This window comes from Gallus gallus, chromosome 6 (assembly GCF_016699485.2).
Source record: "Gallus gallus isolate bGalGal1 chromosome 6, bGalGal1.mat.broiler.GRCg7b, whole genome shotgun sequence".
In the NCBI taxonomy this organism is placed as follows: domain Eukaryota; kingdom Metazoa; phylum Chordata; class Aves; order Galliformes; family Phasianidae; genus Gallus; species Gallus gallus.
In genome coordinates, this window is record NC_052537.1 from 10,108,544 (window position 1) to 10,126,678 (window position 18,135).

An 18,135-nucleotide genomic window follows, 5' to 3' on the forward strand; every position below is an offset into this window, starting at 1 on the left:
TATGCCTTTCTGTATCTGCTTGGTAGCTGTCTAAAAGACCTGCTGGCTAGCATGTGCTATGCTTAAGTGTACATTTTATGGACAAGGATTAAGTTGACTTCTGATGTTCGTACCAGCTTAGGAACAGCCTGTGAGTTGTAAAGCACTCTCAGCTGACACATTTCTACAGAACACACGTGTCATTCCATCCATTAGACTCTAGTTTTCTCTCAGTGCTCAGCCGCTGACATAAAGGAGCTGTGTGAGGGGGTGCTACCTTCCCCACAGCAGGCGTGACCAGTACCTTTGCTGTTTCATTACCTTACTTCTGTCCCTGGGTCTCATTTGGGCTTTTAAAATGTCTTCCCCAACCTGTGCACACCAACATCCCACCACATAAGATGGGCTTTGTGTAGAGGACAGTTCCATTGCATAATCCAAGAATACTTTTTAAAATGCCCTGTGGATGGAGAAAGCACCACATGGCTTGTGTTTTTTCTGCTTTACCTTCTGGTTTCCTTCCACAGCACCAAGACAGGCATTTTACTTGCATGGTCAGCTACTTCATCCACAATTAGTTGCCTTCTACCTCCATTAGATAGTAGCTATCCAGGGGAGGTACCAGATACTAATAGTAACTATTGCTAGAGGTGCGATATGAGATTTTGCACTGGTACTTATCGTATCTATGGTAGGAGGGAGAGAAATTTTCAACCAGGAGCAGCTAGCCTTTTACTGAGAATGGAGCCTTTAGTAGTTTCTGAGGTTGGTAGACCAGAGCTGGGCATTTTGGTGCATAGGTGCAAGTATAGGAAAGAATAGCACTGCCGTGGCACTTGTGCGTGTCAATTTGGCAGAACTGCGAATCATCAGTGGTGTTAACCTACAGTGTCAGGGCCTCCTGATACATGGCAGGGTGTATAACCAAATATTAAGTAGACTGTCATGGGCATCTTAAAATCAAACTGTATAATCATGCTTATGGGACATTTGTACAGTACTGTTGTAGGAACTAATGAAAGAAAAGGCAAGACTGTTAGAAACAGGAAGACATTTTATTTGACTTCCTAAGCAAGTAAGGAACCAGTCAATACACTCACATTCTCATTCTCATCAGGGCCAAGATGTGTGTGCCCAAGAGCTCTGGCCAAGGTCACCTGCATGTGACATGGAAGGCAAAGTTTGCCAGCTGTTGGGTCCTCAGTGTGCCTTCTGGGTTCCTCTTAGATCCCAAGATCAGCTTGTTCTTGGACAGACATCTGAGATCTTTTAGGATTTGAAAGATATTGTGGTGTGATATTTTGCCTCTGCATCTTACTCAAGTTTTGTAAATATTAGACAACATTGCTGATGAGCATCTTTCATTTTCTTGTTTGGGATTGTAACTTGTCCTCCTCGTAGGATAACAGGAACATCCCATGAGATGTGCTGCATCCCCTCTGCTGCCGTTCTGTTGTCAGGTGTATGTCTTCTGCCAACAAGTCACCTTCTCTGTGGCACATGAGAACAAGAAACGTGTTGCTCAGCTCTCACCAGCTTGATTGTTGTTAGTCACGTCCTTGGAAATCAGTGCATGCCATTCCTCTAACTCTTGTTCTCATGCTGCTGATGCTTTCACACGTGCAAGCTGCCAGGTGATATGCCCAGTGTGTTTGTTGTACCTTCTTGAAGTTGACACTTGACAAGCATAAGTGTAAACAAACACGAATAGGGAGATACTTTACTAGCTGACATCTGGTCCTGGCATCCTGAGCTCAGAAAAACAGCATCATAATTCTGTTTTTAGCAACAAGGGAACATCAACTGCTGTATAAGCATGGACAGATAAACATAATTCCCTGGCAGTAGCCTTGAAGAACCTTGCTCAAGCAAAAAAACTGGTAAGGAAAATCACGTTTATCTGGTGCTACCTCTCATCATTTAAAGTCCCTCCATGAGACTGCAATATCTCCATTATTTCTGATTGCACAGTTTGTAGCGGCACTACCCATGCTAGAGTTGCATAGTCAGGCTTGATGAAATAGGGAATTATTTTCACAACACCTTGCCAGAATTGTTCGTGCAATCATTTTACACACTGTAGTGAAACTGAATCAACAATTGGATACATGCTTTGTAAGGCTTATTGCAAAATAACTCTGATACGACTACCCAGGATTTCTCTCAGTTATTTTCTTCCCCTCATTCTGTGTTCGGGTGACCCCAGAAGAACCCTGAACCTCTTCTCTGATCGTTACTAATTGTACAGTTGGTTTTAAAGCATATTTAAAACTGAAGTAGATTTGTCTGTTCATGAACAGACCCGAACACTTCAGAAAACTGAATAATTAGTAATATTATTAAAATACTATTTTTTCAAATTTGCTCTTGGACCTTTTTTGTTGATGAATAATTGATGGAAAAAGACTAACTTAGGATCAAGGCAATTCAGGAAGCAGTAACGTCCCACAAATACAGTCTGGGACGAATTGCAGCAGTCAGGAGCAGAGACCTGCTCAGGCTGGTGAAGAGTGTTGGAGATGGTTATACCTGACCATGATTTTGGCTAACCATGACTTCTTATGGGCTCATAAAATTCCCACCTGCCTGAAGTACCAACACACAAAAGCACAAGTCTCGGAGACCAACTACCCGCTCTGTCTTCAAGCACTTATCTAACGGTCTTGGAAATAACATAGGAAATAACACAGTTGCTCATGGTTCCTAAGTTAATAAAGACACATGTCCTCAAGAGAATAAGTTGAATCTTCTCAGAAGATTCAGATTAAACCTGAATCTTCTCAGAAATGCCAGTAACTGCAGATGATGTTTTTCAGGCTTGCTGTTAAGGATCAAAACAACATGAAAAGGCAGTGCACCATCTGACACGACTCGATGAAAGCCTGTCCTAGATTAATCCCAGTAAAATTTAGTTTCTAAATAACACCACAGATCAGTGAGTTGCTTAAATTAGATACCAAAACAATCCTAGGATTACTTACAAAAGCACATCTCCATTTCAAGCCTGTGCCTCTGTAATCCTAAAGCCAGAATGGATGCATGAAACGCCTTCTGCGTGGACACAGCAAAGCATGTGAGCCTGCTGCTTTTTTCACACTGACTGTGGTGAGGATAGAAAATTATAGGCCATAAAATATGGTGCAGTTACTGTATTTTGAATGGGATGTAACACAGTTTTAAACCCGTCCTGCTTCTCACGCCATACATAAACAGATCACAGATTGTTCTGCCTGAGAACATCTGGAAGGTTAAGTCAGTGGCTACATGACTAATATCCTTCACGTGTGCGGGTGTATGACTGATGTTTGGCCACACATGGGGGATAAACAGTCTCAAGACATTCACATGGGGATTAAGGTGCCTGGATGCCCTTGTTCTTATGAAAGAAAACTCCAGCCCCAAAACAACAGGCTTGAGATGAGCAAGGACTCCAGTCTCTGCAAGACCAGCACAGCTCTCCAGAAAACCCTTTTATTGACTGAGGCAATTTGAGATGACAGAACATCACAGTATTTACGTTGCAAGCACCTTGATTATTTGTTGTTTTCTTTCAAAATGCGCCAGTTTAGCAATTGCTGAACCTTTAACAAACAAAGTACCAGTTCCATCTGGAGCTTTCATACCCTGGTTTGGAAAGAATTTCACCAGAACACTCCACCATGGGAATGGATTAAAACAGTGCAACATGAACTTTGCCTTGGGTGAATACAGAATTGGAAGAAACATTGAAGACCAAACAGAAAGAAGAAAAGCTGAAACTCTGCAATTCTTAGGAACTTTCAGACTTAAAACTTTAGAATTTTTTAATTAAAAGATATAAGTTTTTACAAGCTATTCAGAAGTCTCCGTGTTTATTTGCAAGGATAAGAAACTCTTCATGCATTTGCATGCATATTCATTGCATGAACACAATGCATTACCGGAGGAATGCTGCTCTATTTAGTGCGGAGCCCTGCACTAAATAACTAATTACACAGAAAAGGGTGTCATTAGAAAAATAAGAAGTGTGGTAGCTAATCACTTTAGCTCCCTCCAGTACCTAAAGGGGCCTACAGGAAACCTTGAGAGGGAATCTATCAGGGATTGTAGTGATGGGATAAGGGGTAACAGCTTTGAACTAAAAGTGTGGAGATTTGGATTAGATATGAGGAAGAAAAGCTTTACTCAGAGGATGGTGAGGCCCTGGAACAGGCTGCCCAGAAAAGTTGTGGATGCTCCATCCCTGGAGGGTCTCAAGGCCAGGCTAGTTGTGGTCCTGGGCAACCAGGTGGGAAATGTCCCTGCCCATGGCAGGATTTGTAGCTAGGTATTCAGTAACGTCCTTCAAGCCAAACCATTCAATGGTTCTATTAATCTATAGATAATATGTAACCTATAGCTTGATTCCTACATTCCAAAATCACCTTGACCAGTCCTGTTTGTTCTGTGGTCAGTTCTAGCTCTAAGGATGGAAAGTGAACATCTTTACACTTTTGATGATTTCCTTAGACTCTAACAGACTGCTGCAGTTGTCCAAAAGCACTGTGCACCAGCAGTCCCATCCTACCCCTCCCAGATACTTGGGAGAAAGCATGCTGCTCTGACCCACAGTTTGCCTTTGGAGGGTGGCCATGTTGTGCTCCTTACCCTTTCTAAGCCTCCAGACTGCCATCTGCAACCTGCCTTGTCCCTCACCCACATACAGCAAGAGATCTATGCTGAAAATCTCCATGTTCCTCCGGAGGCTTAAGGCAGTACAATCACACAGAGCCCAGTGGACTCTCTCTTACTTTATTATTAATTTTAATACATGTAAGTGGAAAAAGGGCCTTATCCTTTACCCTGCTTGCTCCTAGACATATTTTTAGAATATAATTATACAAACAGGCAAATTCACAATTCCTCCCCTAATCAATATCTTACTACAGAGTGTAATCCAGAAGCTGAAAACAGAGTTAGACTCATTATAGGCTTCCACCAGACTCTTCTCTCTCACACATGAGGAAGACAAAAGCATTTCCTGAAACTCAGCAGAAGTGAATTTCCACCTGGGTCCGTACCTTGGGAATAGTACTTAAAAGGATGCAGAATGGTCTTTCTTGGTAGATCTTATTGAAAACCCTGTTGCACATGATCAAGTTTGGGCTTATCCGCATCAGTGTCTTCCAGCTCTTATAACTGTCACCAGGCAGATAGCCTCTAGCTTCTTGGGGCAGTGGTCCCAGCTGGTGAAACATCAGCATCCAGAACAGAGCAGAGTTACTGTGCTGCTGTTTGCAGCTGGGAACACCCAGAGCCCACAGCACTGGCCAGGAGCTCCACAGAAATTGCTTCTGTCTGGAGATCCATGAGCATGAAAGGCTCAGAGTCCAAGGCCCACGCCCAACTCCTTCAAGGATCTCCACCTACTTAATTAACTTAAATCCTACACAATTCTATGATCATTGGATTGGTCAATTTTCCTTGCTTGCCAGACTGATATAAACCCACAACAACTGCAGCACCTTAATTAACCATTCCTCCCTTCCCCCCCCCCCCCCCTTTTTTTTTTCACGTAAAGAAGCCCCCAAAGGTAAAGGAGAAATCAGCAATTACTGCCACTGTCCCACCTCTAGGCATTCTTCTTCATCAGTTCAAGAATTTCTTTGTATATTTGTTCGTATACTTGCATGCCCCAAAGGAAATCAAAGTGGACAAATTCAGGAATATACTTCTTGTACGCCACGTTGGTTATACGAGGCAGCGTTATATTTACATCTTCAGGGGCAGAAATCCAGTCTCTGCCACCAAACCATGCAGCAAGTGGTGCTTTCATGTTTTCCAGCTCATAGAAGGGCGGCGTGCTCTGGAAAATGAATAACATTGCTTAAGGTCTGGGATGTCACGGGCAGATTGAAAACACAAAGTACTCTTGATTGCTGCTTAGGATTTCCTTTCTCTCTCAATAAATGGCATATCAGTGGAGGTCATAACTATGCCTTGAACTCTCATGCTTTTTACCAGAGGTTGGAGAAGTCATCAGTGAATGGCATCATTCAACCCCTTTGGGTAAGAAAGGTACAATCCCATATGATCATACAAGGTAAATTCTATAAATCCCATAAAATCAGGTCTCAGTCACAGCAGTACTTTCATTTGAATTTTTGTTTTGTTTTTTAAACTGACAAATGAGAACAGATTTCTCTTACCTGGTTGTAATAAAGCATGTTGTCACTGCCATAATCATAGTATTTGAATTCCCCTGTTTGGTACAGCTAGAAGAGGAAGAGAGCTATGTTAATTTTCCATGCAATACAGGGGACCATGAGAGAAACAAAAGCAGGTGAGGAAGGATAACTGGTAGCTTCCAACATCACTGAGAGGCTATTTGTGGTTGCTTATTCTATTAAGAGCATGAAAGAACAGAAGCAGAACAACGCTAGTGATATTGACATGTATCAAATTCCCATCTTGCCTCAGGGTGGACAGCACGACCTGGGGAGGTGGCTTGTCTTTTGGGACACAGAAGCCATAGAACTGCACAGTTCACCTAGCTTACATCCAAGACCCAGGGAAAGTAATGAAGCGTTATATCTGAGTACTGAGAAGAGATTCTTGGCAGCTTAGAGAGAAGAATGTGAGCCCCGGTTGCTCACATTCAACAGGAGGAAATGTTACCTGGCGCCAATGTAACATGTTTTTTAGGGATGTTGAATCAGGGTAGTGGGACAAGTAGACATCTATGCGGCTCTGCAAGAAACCATTGGAAACATTTATTCTCTGTGCAGAGGGAAATCTCATGAGAAATACATTTGACCCAGTTCTGTAGCCATACAACAAGTCTGTTACTCACACAGGCTACCTGGGGCTCTTATTTGCACAGAGTGCTTTGTCTTATCTCTGTGAAGGCACAGCTCAACCCTGTGCCATGCAAACCCACACTGCAGGTAGCAGCATGAAGTGTGCTGCAGAGCTCCCTTCAGTGAGCCTAGCAACTTCCATGGGATGCTGGGTCGCATTACAAGTCTACGTGGTTTCAAATCAAGGTAAAAATCTGTCTCTTGTAATCCAGATCCTGTTGCAAAGACAACGTGCAACACATCACAGTATTCTACTTGTTATTTCTCAAGCACTCCCTGCTTGGGAAATTGAGGAATAACAACAACACTTTCCTTGAGAAATAATAGACCAGCTCCCACCCCGTCTCTGTTCTGGGGATCTATGATGTGAGTGGCCAGCCCCACATTCTGCCCTACATCCAAAAGCTGATGAGAACAGGACACTGTTCTTTTCCCTATTGCACATCCACACTGGACTCTCACAACAGAAAACTGGATCACTTAAGAAGTAATCTGCAGGATACGTACCACATTTAAGCTGTTGGTGAACCCACCAGGCAAGTACAGGACCAAGGAGCATAAGCTTTTAAGGAGTGTGTAGCTGCACAAACGGGATGTCACTTGCTTCAGGATCTCATCCTTATCAAAGACCACTGTGCGTCCTAAGATGAGCTGTGAAGTTCAAAGGCATTGGTTGTTGTGGTTCACAATGCTTCAGCAGCACTTGGAGGAAAGCTGGCAGAGCCAGGACAGCTCTCATGATGGAGATGATGGAAACCAGGACCCTTGTACTGCGCAGCTGACCCTGGTCAGGAAACCTAAGAATGATGCTTTGGCTATGGAACCAGAGGAGTGCCAGGGAAGGACCCACCTTAATCAGGCCCTCAGGAAGATCAAACACTCTGACCAAGGGTGACTTCATATTTGAGCTTGTGGTGATAGGAGCCAGGGCAAAAAACATCTTGATTTTACGATCCAGCTCAGGAATGGAAGAAAATGCAATGAAACCTGTAGGAATGAGAAAGAATTAGACCCTGCCCTGCTATTTATGCATGATTTTTGAAGCGTTGAGTCCACTGTGAGAACCCCTGGAGCGTGATGTAACATACAGAAACGAGGGCATGTTGGTGTCCCGATGGGGATCCTTCGCTGCTAATGCATTTCAGCTCCCAGCTTGACTGTTGAGTGCATCTGCAGCTCCCACAACCTCCTCTTGAGGCTCTGGCAGTGGTGGGATACACCAAAAGTCATTGTCACAACCTGTTTTGGACCGCCAGTGCTGATAATTTTTCCATCAATGCAAATTGGGATGTTTACCCATTCACATCCAACTTAAATCCATTACCCTTGTAAGTACCTGTGGTTGTGCCTTGAGAATAAGCCACATAGTATAACTGCTCCTGTCCTGTTTTCTGCAGAATATAGTTGATTGTTGCTGGAAGGTCATACATGGCCATCTCATGAAAGCTGCAATGGAGACAGAAGAAAATTACTGTTGCTGATCTTGAACAGTGAGAGTGACAGGCACATGACAGCTTTTGCAAAGTGGCATTCCCACCAGCGTGTTTGCAGGATCTGTGCCATTACTGCTGAGTGGCAATGTTTATTTGCTATTTGTCCCCAAAGTAGTACATTTACTCTGAAAAGTATTGTCTGCTCCTATCGCTTGGAGGTGCCCCAGAAACTCCTTGGGCACTTTGGAGCAATAATTTATTTGCAGGAAAAGGCTGAAAGAGCTGTGGGTGCAATTGACAGGCTGTGTTAGGGAAAGGCTATCTGCAGAGCTGGCCAGGGCTGGGGCAGACACAGGCACTCTGATTGGATCTTGGTGATGGAGCCAATTCTCCAGCTTAGGGAAACTGCAGGACCAGGATCAGAGCCTAACAGAAAGCAACAGATCCCTTCCACCTTTCCAAAAGTGATCCCAGGAAGATCTAGCGGCATTTCTGTAGCTTTAATTAAAATACCTGTAAGATGAATATTTCTCACTGTGAAATTCAAATTCTTTGTGCTTTCTTGACCAGCTGTTCCCCCTGCTGTTTCCTATCCAGACATCATAGCCAGCATCTGCAAGGATGAAGCCCAGGCTTCTGTTGGGCAGGTTTGTAACCCAGTTACTGCCCTCCAACACCAGGCCATGCTGCAGGAGCACTGCAGGTTTGGGAGCTGAAAGAAGAAGCAAAAGATTGTTTTCTCCAGCTGCTAACATAACTCATCATTTACACTTCAGATAACTTTTTGGCACCACCCCAGTGGAGAATTGACTACAGAGCACAGCAAAGTCCCATCACAAGAGACATAGGTACTGGAGGGGACCAAGAGAACCTCCACCCATTTCTGCCTGCCATATGCAGGTCCCAGATCCCAGAACAAACCTAGTAACTTTTTGACGAAGGGTCAAAAAAAAAAAAAACCCTTAGAGTAGAAGAGAGTATAGAAAGATTTAGTTTGGAAAGGACCTCTTTGTTCCAACCCCTGGTGAAAAGGCCTATTTTTTTAGACCTTCAGTATAAGACTTGCAATTCCACCCTGGGCAGCTGAGGACAAAATTACCTGAATGGAAATCTGGCTTTTTACACTTAGCTGTCACGTTCATATTCCAGTTCTCCCATTTTTCCAGGAGAGTGACAGCCTGCCAAAATTGGGACATCACCCCCTCCATTTTGAAACAGCGGTGCAAGTGATGCAAGTGATGGCAAGAAAGCCATCAAAATGGTGAGACAGCATCAGATTGGATGTGAGGTTTATTATGGCTAATAAATGGCTCGTAACTGGTCCACCAGGAATACCTTTACCCAGTAAATGGGTCTGTAGTCCAGCTTTCCTTGTGCCTCACATCATGGATTTGGCTGGCTTTGAAAGTCTGGGGTGAGATTTCTTCACCCTATTCATTTTCCTTATCATTCCATTCCTCTTTTCAGTAGATCCCACAGGATCAAGAAAGTTGGCATGGTTGGCATCTGCATGTCTTATTCTCATGAGGGACATCTCTGCAGTGATGCTACACTGAGGACCCAGTCAATGCTGAGGAAGCCCTGCCCCCTGGCCTCCTCCAACCAAGGAGAGTTTCTGGGGCCCCAGGGCTCAGCAGACCTTGTGGCACTTACGGTGGCAGAACATGCTGGATCCTGGTGTTTCTGCTTCATGGGAGGCACTCATACTTCCTGAGTTGTCTCTGCCATGAGGAATCCTCTGTAAGGTAAGGTAATAGCCATCTTCTGTCACCACTTCATGCTCCTCGTAGGGGTACCCATGGTAGCGAACAATTTCACCCTACAGGACGGGAATGACAACATTGGACAGATCCTCAGGAGGTCTCCATCCCAGAGTACTGCCACACCAAGCCATGGATGCCCTGACCCAAAGATAGTGCTGTCAGCAGGAGAGTGGAACAGTGACCTCCCAGTGTCCCTTCCACCCACACTGTGTAAACACCATGGCTTCAGCAAAAACCTTTGGCAGCAGCAAGTTTCTCAAACTCCCTGAACAGGTCTGGTAAAGAAGGGCCCACAACTGACTTTTATTTTGCAATCAGTGCTTGTGAAGAGTCAAGCAGCAATGAGAGCAAAGCTCCAAGCCTGGACCAAAGCTGTTCACCTAACTGAGCTCCCTAGAAACGTCTGCTGTAAGTCTCAATGTACATATGCAATGTAGACAAAAACTTTAATAAGCCCCTATCTCAAACCCTGGTAAAGGTACACATGCAGACACCATGGGTCTTACTTAGGCCATGAGAGTAAATAACTTGCATGCCCCAGATTTGGTCTTTTTAGGGGAAAGGATGACAACAGGAAAAGAGCAGAGGGAAGTCAAGACTTACAACGTCCATAGACACCTCAGGGCTTGCACTGGAGCTTTCAGTAGTACAGATTAAGTAGGTAATGGCGATGAACAGCCACGTCATGGTTCTCTGCAAAACATCACCAACATGGTGAACAGACAAGACATTGATTTTACTGACAGAGAAGATAGGGATGGCATTTGACAAGTGCTACCCTTCTGTTAGGATGTTAATACAATCCCTAGACAGATCATTTTCAAGTTGAAATTCTCCAAATTGTTCTAAAAATGTTGCTTATCTCGAGCAATCTTGAATAATGCCAGAGTCTAAACTTCATCTCATTTTAACCACGTGTTCTTGGTCAGATCCTTTTATGTGCAAAAATAACTAACGTGCACATTCACATCTGTTTATACATCTTTACCCACCGGAGAAAATCTGGTCTTTGAGGGGAGGATAAGGGACCCTTCATTTTAACTGATGTTTTGGATAGTCAGAAGAATAGATTATTTGCTAGTTGAACCAGTCAGAAGTAAATCACCCACTTTCATATTTTAGGATAACAGAGGCTTTGTTTACAATATAAACTATTTGCTAGGTGCTTGTTAGAGTTGAAGGTAGGAGTTTAGAAACCCCAGGACACACTGGATTTGCTCTGGTTTCAAAATAGAATTTTGCAGATTTTTCAAGTCTGGAAACTTGAGACCTGTCAAGCCCTGTCAAGAACCAGCCAAATAGTGGATTGGCATTGGCATACCCATAGGTTGCATCCATCTCACTTGCAAAATATCTTGTCCAAGGACAGGGAGAGTGTGAGAAGGTTTCCCTTGTTCCCCTTCATGACCTATCTCTCTCTAGCTGGAGGAACCGGCTTTCCTTGCTGCAAGAGATAATTTCATAGTGGGGAAGAAAGCCACCTCTGCTGTTCCTGCAGCGGACCCAGGAAGGCTCTCACCTGCACTGCTGTGCTGGTGGAGAGGACCTGGTAGGTCCATTTCCCTCCTCCCCACTCGATTGTTACCATCATTGGGTCTTGGTGGCATGGCTTAGCCCAGCTGAGTCCCAAACCCCTGGAAGGAGCCTGGCTGCCGTCTCAACTCCAGCAGCTGCTTGCACTGCTCTCATTGCTTGTATCAAAAAGCACAGCAAGGATGGACAGAAAGAGTCAGAAAGAATTTCTGGGATGCAACATCACGGGAACACTATGCAAATTCAAGAGAAGAGCCTGGCATGGGATGATCATCCTGGGAAAACATTCCTTTTGTGAAGTTAAACCCAAAGGACCCTCCTCTCAGCAGCCCCTGGTGAACCCCAAAAGGATTAACATAGGAAACCCCACTCACCAGCATGTTTTTGACACCCGGACATCAAAGCAGAGAGCATTACCTGTTGGGTCAGCTTCAGTAGGATGGATTCCTTCTTTCCTCAGGTCTGCTCTTGTCAAGCTGTTATCCCCTCTGCTCTGTGCAGCTGGGAGTGCCACAGGTCACCTCTTCCCTAATAGCTTCTCCCACTAGGGTGTAATTTACCTGAGGGCTGGAATCACTCCGGAATGAGAAACCCTTCTGACATAGGCTTGCGTGGGAATATTTTTGCAGTGCTGAAGAACAGGCAAGAGCTGTAACAAATTGGTTATTCCCATCTGATGTAGCGCAGCATAATCCAGAGTTGCCTGTGTCCTCAGTGGAGACAATATGATGCCCCCAGACCACTCTCCACTTGCATTGGGGTGGATCTGCTGTACAGAGAGGGAAGGGACTGGAGATGAAGCTGCCGTGTGCTCCCACCTGTGTGTTCACGCTGGCTGAAGACACTCTTTGTGGAGACAGCGTGGGCTGCGGGTGGATTTTTGGCAGCACTGACTTCCAAGATGCCTCTCCGCTCCTCGCCAAGCTGCCCACACATCTGCACATTGCAGCAAACTGGCTTTCAGGGAGCAGCACACTCTGGGGCTTCATTTGACTCCATTGGCTCTCCTGTTGTTGATATTTGACACGTCTGGCTAAGCAGAACTTGCTAAAGGGCAGGCATGAGCTCTCTGGGAAGCCTAAATATCAAGCCCACCTTGAACCTGAGCTGTAAGTACTGCTTTTCACCACGGACGAGCTGAGGCAGAGCCAGGAGCCCTCCCAGCCTCACTTCTACAAATAGTGAGTCAGATCCGAGCCTGATTTGTCCCTGTAGGGAAAGGAGGAAAGGCAGAAAAACAGGATCAAGAATGTCAAGGTGAGAAACCACTCCTCCTGCCTCCTAGCACCTGTCAAAATGAGATATAGTTCATCCTTCTTTTGGGGAGAGACCATCAGAGAGACTCCTGGCCCGGCTACAGGCTCTTCTGGCCCAGCTATGGACACTCCTGACCTAGCTATGTCCTCTCCCAGTCCCTCTCACCATGTATGGAGCTGTATACTACTTGTGGGGCATTGCAGCCCCACAAACAATCCCTGGCCCCCCTAAAGCACTGATAGCATCAGGCTGGAAAGCCTCCAGAATGACCCCAACTAGCCAAGAATTATTGCAGGGACTCTTAAGGTATGAACGAGCTGATAAAATCAGCTACAGAGATCTCCTGAAGCTTCAGCATCAGCTTGCTGAGAGGCTTATCTGCCATCTGCTGAAATAAATAAGACCTGTGCATGTTGCAGCCTGTAGTGGATGGGACATCTGGGCTGCGTTTGCATACCCGCTCATCCATAGCATTGCAGAAGGGGTTCCTATCTGGCAACTGCAGCTTTGACCCGACACACTTGTTGATATTTTTATTCTTGTCTTCTCCTTTCTCCTAATATATAATATATATATATTTCTTTGTTTTTCCTGTTGTTTGCACTTCTTGCTGGATAAATGTTGTATATCTCTTTGAACTGGCTTGAGTTCTGAAATTGAGTTCTCAGAGGTTTTAAGATGTGTACATTCTTTGAACTTTCTTCAGTTTTCTCAAGGTTTTTTTTCAAAGCTTTGAAAGCCTTTGTTGCCATTTGAAAGCATGCTTTGAACGCTATTTATTTCTTTATTTATTTAAGATATACAAACAAGCAGGGAAAACAAGCTAGGGCCAGCTTCTCTCTTTTGACAAAAACCAAATCACATCAGTTTGACAGCAATGTTTGCAAAGCCTTCTTCTCCTGGAGGGGCTTTCTACAGGGCCACCAACACCCGGAGCCAGCACAGGGGAAGGAGATTTTGGAGAAGGAAGCACCCTCTCTCGTCACAGACTTGCAAGGTCCAAGAATGCCCAAAGGCACGTTAGTTACTCTTTCCTAAGTTGCTCAGAACTACTTGCTCTCCATCCAGCCGCTGTCTGGTCACATGAACACAGAAGTCTTGGACTGAGCTTTGTGGGATGGTGATGTTCTAAGGAAAAGGAAAGTTCTGGACAGCAGGGGGTGCTGTGAAAGCACTTGAGAGGAGCTCACCTGAGGCGTACCCAAAACTGGTCAGCCCGCAACAGGGCTCTGGTGAGCCCAGCAGGTGGAGGTGGTGATGGAGGGCCAAGGTACGGGGTATTCATCCCCCAGCACCACCTGTAGTTTGGCTATGAGTGTCTCAGAAAGTGGAGGAGGCACAGTATACTGGAAGCCAGAATTAAGTCCCTTTGTAGTTCTAGTTGGTAATGTTCTAGTTGGTAATGAACCTCATTGCTGCTTCTTTTGGCCTATCACTATCTACCTGTGTAGAAAAGTTCCCTCCTGTTTATAATTTTCCTTTAAATATTGGAAGGTTGCAATGAGGTCTCACTGGAGTCTCTCTTCTCCAGGCTGGACAAACCCAGGTCTGTCAACCTTTATTCATGGGGTAGGTACTCCAGCCCTCTGACCATCTTTGTGGATCTCCTCTGGATGCTGGGGACCCCAGACTTGGATACAGTACTCAGATGGAGCCTCACAGGGGTAGAGAGGGACAATCCCCTCCCTTGCTTTGCTGGCCCACCCTTCTTCTGATGGCACCCAGGATACAGTTGGCCTTGTGGGCTGCAAGCACACACTGCTGGTTCATGTTGAGTTTTTCATCAGCCAGGACCCCTAGGTCCTTCTCAGCAAGGCTTTTCTCAATGAGTTCTTCTCCCAGTCTGTATGCATACCCAGGACTGCCTGCCCCCAAGGATAACTCTTTGCACTAGGCTTTGTTGAACTTCGTTAAGTTTATATGAGCCCACCTTTCAAGTTTGTCAAATGCCCTTCTGATGGCATCCCTTCCTTCTGTCCTATCAACTGTGCCGCTCAGATTGATATTTGAGATATGTGAGGAGCAGATGAGGCCCCTGGGTCTGTCTGGCCCAGTGCAGAGCAGGCTGAAGGGAGGCCTCATGGTAGCCATTGCAGGCTCAGTGTTGTGAAAAGGAGGGGATAAGGCTTTGAGGTGTGGCTGGATTAGTGTCAGATAATCAAACCATGTAGGTGGAGTAGTGGGAACAATATGAAGGGCTCTGGAGGCTGGAGCAGAGAGCCACAGGCATCACAAGAGGACTGGTCTCAGGATGGTCTTGGCTGTGCCATGGATAGAGACCAGGGAGAGTGGTGGGACAGAGGCAGCTATCTTGTGCCTGAAGGTGCCTATCATCACCAGATATTTGATACCAACTTTGATACCAGCTCCAGGGTTCCAAGAGTTCCTTCCCAATGAGCAACATGCCTCTAGGTTAGAGTTAACAATTGTGCTTTCCAGCATCTCATCCAAATGCTGATCTGTCATAGCTGTCCAGCCCTAATGCTTGGCTCTTGAGTGTTACTCTTGTTGTTCCTAGAACAAAAGAAGGCAGCAGCCTTTGGACCTGGTGCTAGAGCATCTTATTGGGATAGATGGGTTGTAATGGGCCCTCACTGGACCAGTCATTAGTGAAAGGGATCTCCCTGCCCTACACAGGCTTCTGGAGACTTCTGAAACTTTGGAAAGAAGACTGTTAAGACAAGCTCTTGCACGGCTTTATGGTGAGCCAAGCATGGGACTGGGGCCAAGGGCAGAAGACATGGAACTCAAGAGTGATACCACCAGTGATATCAAATGTAGGTCTCAGCAGACATGGGCACCTTAGGCTGCCCTGTAGGTTTTGGGGAGCTGTGAGGAATATTCACCACTTTTGAATGACCTGAAACACTACCAGATATCGATGAGTGTGCAGAGCCCCACCAGACACACACAATATTACTCAGATTGTATGCTTGAAGGAAGAAATTCCTGCAGTTTATGGAGAGAGAAGACAAAATGTAATTTTTTCTCTGCACAAACGAGCACTGACAGGTGCAGAAGATCTCAGGAGAAAAGGAAAATGGGAAACCAAAACAGTTTACAGCTGATCCCTCTACTCTGGCCTCGTAGCCCTTCTCTCTTTTGTTTTGTTTCTACAGACTATTCCAAGGAAAAGCAGAATCTCTGGTCCTGTCCCCCTGGATGGTGTCTGGACAGAAGCCTTTGTGCACAGAGATGTCCCCACCTTGCAAAGCTCCTGACACACTCATCTGTGGTGTCAATCCCACCAAAGCTTCTGCTCAGAGGCTTCCTCATCCATGGTCTTTTGGTCCAATGACATGTGGGTCAATCAGGACTTGGGGAGTCTCTCTTGCTGTGCTTCTGCTGTTCAGCCATCCACAGGTTAGGTTGGACAGACCCCTGTAGGTCTCCAGCTAGTCTCAAGGCAGGGCAATTTTCTAGCCAGATCAGGCTACTTCATGCTTTGTCCTGTCCAGTTTTAAGCATCTTCAGAAATGGACATCCCACCAACAATCCAGCACCTGTTCCATTCCTTAATTGCATTTACTAAGATTCTGCACATTAAAATCTGGATGTACTTCTGGTCCTTTCACCAACTGTTGATCTTATCCTGCAGGTCACTGGGGAAAAGATAGTTCATTATGATGACCTTTCTTGGGATAACATCTGAGAGGTGTTGAGACAGTAAATACCATTCCTGTTACACTGTAGGATCATTAGAAGTCTCTCTGCTCTGTACGGAAGCAGCCTGCCCCATATGGGAAGCTCTTGCAAAAGTTTCCCCTTCTTGATATCCAGTAGCATCTCAGATGTCTTCTGCTCCAGCAATTGTATGCCAGTGGCTTTCTCTTCCACTTCTTAACCTTTTACTTGCATCTGCATTCTTGGGTAACTCCAGTTAGGACTTTCAGTGCATAGTTACAACGTCTTGCATAAAAGGCGCCTTGGATGATCAAGCTGATAATCAAATATTATTTAACTATATGTCACTTCTCAGCAATTTTTTAACTCTCCTTTCCTGCCTTGTCAGGTCCAAGCCTGATGCCGCCTGAAAGTTTATTTAAGGGCAGGGCTCCTTGCATTGGCATTCCTAACTTGGCATTTTGCCACCAGCATGTAGTCATTCTCTAGGTAGCAGAGGCTGCAAACATGGCCATATGGACTAAGTAGGAATGCAGAGGGCAGTGAAGTCATGGGCAGAGGTGTTTGTAGGTGTCTGAGTTCCTGCAAATAATTTGTACATCTTGTGCTAAACCTACTCTGCTGAATTTGCTCTATCCACCAGAAGCACGGGAGATACATGCTCTGGTTTACACAAGCCGCTGTAACAGAGTTTGGAAAAAGACTACAAAACAAGGCTGCAGGTAAATAAACTCTGTTGTTCAGATTGCTTGGACTTCTGCCACCCCTGGTCTGAATCCTTACATTTGTGCTCCAAGAAACACCATGTGTTACAAAACCAGCCCACTTCCTCCCAGACCTCTGTTGACTGTGGGGAAAAGGACCTGTAATTAAACAAAGCTCTTGCTAGTGCCACATCCTGCTCTTTCACACAAGTGTTTCAATTTAGGAAAACAAGCAATAATTCTGTCGATGAAAACCACAAGAAACATGGGTTCATCCAAGCCAGAGTCATTTCACTTTGACAAAGAAATGTGCTAAGAAAAGGTGGTGATACTGGCCCATTATGTCTTCTGTTGTGCTGAATGGTTGCTACTTGATCTCCTCCAACCAATGTGACACTGTCCTTCCAGGGCTGTGGATATGCTCGGTCTACAGAAGACTAAGGCAGGAGATCTCCATGGCCTGCAGAGCAAGCTGGATCAAGAGCAACACCAACTGCTTTGAGAGCATTGAACAAACTCAGCTATTGAAGTGGAGATCCTCCTGCTATATGGGAATGGATTGCTTGAGTTCTCAGGAAGGATGATGGAGTTTGTGCTGGCACCCCAATTCAGCAAAAAATAAGCTTCCATGTGTCCTGTCCAAGCCTCTCCAGAATTTCCATGGTGTTCCTACCATTTCCAAGTCTTGCTCAACACCTTGAGATGAGGGAGAAGACACTATTTTTTTCCTGGTGAGCTATGCTCCCAGAGGAAGCTTAGTCTTGAAGATTGAGAGGAAAATCTGCTACATCCCTTGCCAGAAATCTCCACTCCAAGTAGCTTCTTGGTTCTTTTATGGCATGTGACTGCGCTTGAATAACCTCCTGGAACAAATATTCAATGCTCATGAGATGGAACTCAGAGAAGAACTGGTGTATGACAGGAAAGGTTAAATAGGAAAAGAGCTGTCACAGGGTGACCAGGACAACGCAAAACCCCCCAGGAGGCCAGGAATGCATATTGAAGCTCCCTGCAATGGCGTGAC

General features: G+C 45.2%; 1 protein-coding gene across 1 annotated transcript in view; it reads right to left on the minus strand.

Annotated features, from left to right (window-relative positions):
• Positions 1–1,015: 1,015 nt before the first annotated feature.
• The window catches only part of LOC770883 (lipase member M-like), a 32,233-nt gene continuing 15,113 nt past the window's right edge, over positions 1,016–18,135 (minus strand). The window contains exons 2-11 of the mRNA XM_015278700.4: positions 11,944–12,735; positions 10,597–10,686; positions 9,884–10,049; positions 8,744–8,942; positions 8,134–8,243; positions 7,648–7,784; positions 7,305–7,448; positions 6,616–6,687; positions 6,147–6,212; positions 1,016–5,803 (exon numbers count right to left, since the gene is read on the minus strand). Of these exons, the coding sequence (XP_015134186.2) occupies positions 5,570–5,803; positions 6,147–6,212; positions 6,616–6,687; positions 7,305–7,448; positions 7,648–7,784; positions 8,134–8,243; positions 8,744–8,942; positions 9,884–10,049; positions 10,597–10,680 (1,212 nt within the window). The 5' untranslated portion in view covers positions 10,681–10,686; positions 11,944–12,735 and the 3' untranslated portion in view covers positions 1,016–5,569. The remainder of the gene's footprint in view (positions 5,804–6,146; positions 6,213–6,615; positions 6,688–7,304; positions 7,449–7,647; positions 7,785–8,133; positions 8,244–8,743; positions 8,943–9,883; positions 10,050–10,596; positions 10,687–11,943; positions 12,736–18,135) is intronic.